Source organism: Sinocyclocheilus grahami, unplaced genomic scaffold (assembly GCF_001515645.1).
Source record: "Sinocyclocheilus grahami isolate Dianchi unplaced genomic scaffold, SAMN03320097.WGS_v1.1 scaffold431.1, whole genome shotgun sequence".
Classification (NCBI taxonomy): Eukaryota; Metazoa; Chordata; class Actinopteri; order Cypriniformes; family Cyprinidae; genus Sinocyclocheilus; species Sinocyclocheilus grahami.
The window spans coordinates 1,020,316-1,025,895 of record NW_015505610.1 but is presented as its reverse complement, the minus strand read 5'-3'; the positions used below and the strand labels follow the sequence as shown (position 1 = coordinate 1,025,895).

At 40.1% G+C, this 5,580-nt stretch overlaps 1 protein-coding gene across 1 annotated transcript in view; it reads right to left on the bottom strand.

Moving 5' to 3' along the window:
* Nucleotides 1–651: 651 nt before the first annotated feature.
* Nucleotides 652–5,580, bottom strand: part of znf407 (zinc finger protein 407) — a 74,748-nt gene continuing 69,819 nt past the window's right edge. Inside the window, exon 9 of the mRNA XM_016233464.1 lies at nt 652–1,786. Within this exon, the coding sequence (XP_016088950.1) occupies nt 969–1,786 (818 nt within the window). The 3' untranslated portion in view covers nt 652–968. The remainder of the gene's footprint in view (nt 1,787–5,580) is intronic.

Sequence of the window (5,580 nt, the reverse complement as noted above, 5' to 3'; positions counted from 1 at the left end):
GTATTTCCTCAGCGACCAGCACGGATCAGCTCCAGGCATGATGAAGCGGATATCGTCCTCTTTTGGAAGATAACGGATATCGTCCTCTTTTTCACAACGAAACACACAGCACCTTCACGACATGGCGGCGGCAACAACAATACTACAGCGAGAATAAAAGTTACGCCTTCTTTCTTTGCGTGAACATTTGGGCGGCGGTATGCAAATCTTTCCACATCGTGACGTAGACATGTTAGAACGAGCCGTTTTAGGTAGGTGTGGTTGACTCTTAACTTTTATAAAGAATATCTCTTTGGATTTGAGACTTTAGTCTTTGCAACTTTACAGATTTTCTTTATGCACCAAGAGCTTGTAACACTCCAAAGAGAAAGGAAAAATTGAAATCGCATCATATGACCCCTTTAAACTATTTAGGCTTCCTGGCAACAATGTTCATTCAGATGATTACCCAGATAAGCGCTCTGATTTACAGGCATAGCCTGTCTTTTTTTAAACAATAGCTAAAATGTACCTGAAACAAACAATAGTGCCAACAAACTGGTCAATTCTTTATTTACAGGACCTTAGCAAGTCAAACTCTCAAAAAGTAAACTTTTAAATGGTAAATTTACTGGAAATATCTTCAGCAGTTCACATTTTTAATAAGAATAATAAAAATAAAACAATCACAAGCAGGTCATAAATATAAATTTTTCATTTAAACAGTTTATGAGAATTAATGGAGTTTTATACATGTTCTTTACCAATCATGTATGAATGTTGTCTGGAGATTTGTAAAAGATGCCTAGTCCTCAATCCTGAATACACTTACTCCACAAGAAAGGGTAAAAAAGAAGCAATCTATCCTAAAAAGCTTGGTTTTGACATATGTTAGATTTTGACCTGAGTTCACCCTCTTACAAGAAAAAAGTCACCAGACAGTGGATTTCAAATGCAGTAAAATCTACTCTCAATCTCTCGTCTTCACCTCATTCAGGACTAATTTCTGAGTAAACTATCGTCTCATGTCTGGATGGATCCTCTACAGTACCCTCAACATGCAGGGTAGAGTCATCCAGCTGTGTGACTATGTAATGTGTCCCCTCATCATTGACGATAACTTGAGTAAGACCCTCCTTCATCATCAGCTGACTGGCAGCAAACTGTAGCACCTCTTGCATTTCCTCAGATGTGTGCTCATGGGTAGAGCCCATTACCCGAGCCACCACACCCACTTCTGCCCTCTCCTCATATACCTGTCCTTCACTTTGTCTCTGTGTCTGAGAGGTCTGACCTTCACACTTCTCTTCTGGCACATGTTCTGACACTGTGGTGGTGGTAATCCCTCCCTCTCTAGTGCAGCCTTGTTGGCCCAACTCTGTCACGGCACAAAGCAAAGCATCCAGAGCAGAGGAAGACTCAGACACACTGTGCACAGCCTCCTCCTCTTCCTGTCTTGCTTCTCCTACAGTCTCTCCGGAAGACTCCACCAGCACGTACTGAGTGGTCTGCCCTCCTGTCACTGTAGACACTTCCCGACCTGATGTGATGAGCTGTCCATCCTCAGTGATGTGTAGCACTTCGGCCAGCTGACTAGACATAGCAAGGGTCTGTAAAGTGGCAGCAGCCGACTCCTCCAGGGCTTGATCGATGGCCACCTCTCCCCCGCCGTAGCCCTGAATGATGATGACCTGCTGAACAGCCTCGGAACCCAGTTCACTCTCATCAGGGGTGAACGAAGACTCTGCCTGGACAAAGGATGCCCCCTGTCCCTTCAGACGGCACTCGAAGGACTTGGACACGATTCCTGCCACAAACACAGCAGAGAGTAGAAAGACATTCTGTAGGCCAAGTCTGCCTGTAAAGCATTTATTTTTGTTGTACAATAGACAAATAACATCCTGTACCCTAAAACAAAGTGAATTTGAGTAACATTTATTTTATTACTAGTCCTACAAGTCATTTCTACCCTCCAGCACCCACACGTAGCAATTTAAGATGGATCCCGCACCGCATTTAGTTGCAGTTAATACTGAAAAAAGCTACAATATGATCCAGATACAGCCAGTATTAGCAAGTATCATGAAGTTTTCTTTGACCTTTTCATTGTCATTGTTAAAGGGGACATCACAAGTATATGTATACACAGAGGAAAGCCTTACTATTATTAGTGTAGCAGGGAGACCGTGCCAAATTAGACAACGGCTGCATCCGAAAACTTAGGCAGCTGACTTGCTGCCTCGCTGCCGTATGAGGCAATGATATTGCAGGCAGCATTTTTGCACAAAGGCACCTCATGAAACTGATTTCGGACAGGCTTCTGAGGCAGCATAACGGTTTAATGATCTACAACAAAATAGAACGAGTTTTTGTGATAACTAAACAAATATTTAATTACTATAATACTGATTTCTCACTAGAAATAACATCATAAGTGCAAAAAGTTAGTCAGAAATATACATTTGCACACAAACTGACCAGCAAACGCAACTTTCAGACGCCATCTTTATTTTTTAGCTCAACTGTCACGGAATGGATCGCACAGGATTGTGGTATATCAAAGGCAGCGAAGGATACATCTATGCTGCCTTCAAAATTCGATCAGAAGAAGGTACCTGAAGTTTACAATTTTGGAGTAATACTTTACGAATTCTGGGCACTTTACCATTCCACAGGAAAAAGAGAAACTTAGGGAGGACATTCATTTTCACAATGTTAATTCTTCCAATTAAGGATAAGGGAAGATTGGGCCAACTTTTGAAAGTCAGATTTAGGGGTGTAAAAAAGGGGTGTAGTTGGCGGAAAAGAGAGATGATAAAGATCTGGTGACATTAATCCCAAGATATTTAAAACCCGACCTACTTAGCCTAAACGGAACATCAGAATTTTTAAGTTGCAGGGCCAAAGCATTTACAGGGTAACACTCACTCTTTTGAAAATTTATTTTATAGCCGAAAAGGGAGCCAAATTTGTTCAACATAGAAATAATAGAAAGAATAGCTGTGAAAGGGTTACAAATGTATAACAACAAATCATCAGCGTTAAGGGATAATTTGGTCCCACTTTATATTAAGTGTCCCTAATACCTGTGTACTTACATAGTAACTAGATGTGTACATAGTATGTAACCACAGTGTAAGTACACATTGCTACATAGTATCTACAGCTGTAATGTTTGTGTAACTACACATATGTAACTACCCACTGAATGGTATGTGTAAATACAAATGTGTAACAGGACATTGGTAACAACACTTTTTGGTAATGAAAGTACAAATGTGTAACAGATCTAACAGCACTTTTTGGAGTTGATCTGGTAAAGAAAGTGTTACACTTTATATTAAGTAAACAATTGCTATGGATTTACCATGTAATTACTCTGATGTTACACAGCAGTGGCCAGTAAGTTAGGCTTTACATATAAATTGTGGTTGGTGTCCAGAATGTTACACTTTATATTAAGTGGACAGTTCCTGAGGAGTTACCATGTAAGTACATTGGCATTGCAGTGGTGCACCAACTTGAGATCCAACTCCTCCCACTTTACATATCCCTAAACCTACCCATTTCCACCCCCTGGATACCATTTCCAGCCCTAAACCTAGCCATCTCCACCCCCTGGATCAAATTGTTCCAATTACTCTTATACATATTGTTGTTACAAAATGTAGTTATATATGTCCTGTTACACATTTGTACTTACATAAACTATTCGGAGGGTTGTTACATGTGTGTAGTTACAGAATTCCTTTAAATGACAAGGAAGAACGTAAGGCAATTAACAGTGGCTAAATAGCCAAGGCAAATAGCAGAGGGGAGAGCAGACAGCCCTGCCATGTCCCAAGCCCTTATTTAAAGTATTCTGAACACATGTCATTTGTGTGCACACTAGCCTGGAGGTAAGCATATATAAGACGAATCCATGAAATGTTCCCAAACCCAAATTTTTTCAGTACAGCAACTTGATCAAATGCTTTTTCAGCATCAAGAGCAATTACCACCTCTGGGGCAACAGAAGACTGTTTGGAATAAATGATGTTTAAGAGAGTATGAACCAAGTGTGCCGTACGAGTCCTGAAAAGTGAAGCCAAAGCGTCTCGATTGCTCCCAGGTGATGATGCAATATAGTTCATAAACTATAATGAACCCCTCTCCATGTAATGGGACCTGAGACAAACTAAACAATCAAATTATTTTTTTCCAAAGATTGTTTCTGTCAATTTCGGCAGTTTTTATCACATTAACGTTCAAGTGTTCGTTCTTAAAATAAGGTTTTATTTACTTATTTAATGCTATAAAAACAGGGTGTGGCATCATGATTGTGATCTTGCGATTGGGTCTGCAGGAGTTTGGGTGGGACTTGATACCACGGCTCCACCTCATGACTACTACTGCACAGACTCGGGCTCCAAATTATCTCATTTTCCAAAGATGACAGAGGCCATGCTGAGATGTTTTGGCTTCACTTTTCTATAGTCGAAGGAAGTGGAGATATGTTGTCCATCTTTTTTTACAGTCTATGGTACGAACAGAACTATGATTAAAAAACGGTCTCCCTTTAATAAAAGCCTGTTTGCTCTTCAGATATTAAATATGGAAGAAACTTTTCAAACTGGATAGCCAACACTTTCGCTAAATATATTAGCATCAGAATTCTGTAGTGAAAGGGGCCTGTAAGAACCATATCCTTATTTAAATATACTATTATGGAAGCTTGAGTCATTGTCTCCGGCAAAGAGCCATGCTCCAAAGACTCTGCATAAACAGATACGAGTAATGAGGATAAATGCCTTTATTTGAGTGGAAGCAAAAACATGCTGTTTTTGTGTGTATGTCTTTAAATGCAAATGAGCTCTTCTGTCAGTTGTCAAAATCACACAAAGTTTACATAAACTAACTGTAGACCAGGGGTTGGCAACCTATGGCACAAAGCGGGATGATCACTGGCACGCGAGCAATAGGGAAAACTGCATATCAACATATATTTTGAGGTAATCATTCCTCATAGTTACACAGCCTGTTAGGAGCTATAACTACTATTAAAGTGTGAGAATTAATCTGCGCTACAGATGCGCGTCTCCGGTAAATCATTTGCGACTGCTGTGCATATGAGGCATCTCAGATCAATGCCTCAGTGGTCTAAAAGTGCTCGTCAATGTCAAAATAATTGAGATGGCCAAACAAATCAAATGAGGTGGGTTTTGCAGTTCATAGAAGCAGACAGCTATATCCAGTGATGCAATCTACTCAGCTTTATGCCTCAAATATGGCCATTTTGAGAGATAGAGATTAAAGTTGCGTGTGTGAATTACCTGTGTCTGTATCTCTCTCTACAAACAATGAAGATGAGATGAGTTGAGATGAGAAAACAGTGATTTTACCCCCTCGTTCCTGAGAAATATAATGTAGCGATTCAGTATCGATAAGAGCTCCTGAATGTTTCTGTGTATACAGTGCGATCGCCGATCTCTGTCAGTTAATGAAAAAGTGCTTCAGAAACTATTTGTATGATAATCGAATATAGATTTTAATCTGAACATTTAAAAAGGCTTATGTACTGTGTAAATACAGAGTGCATTTAAAAAAAGGGGGGGGGGGGGG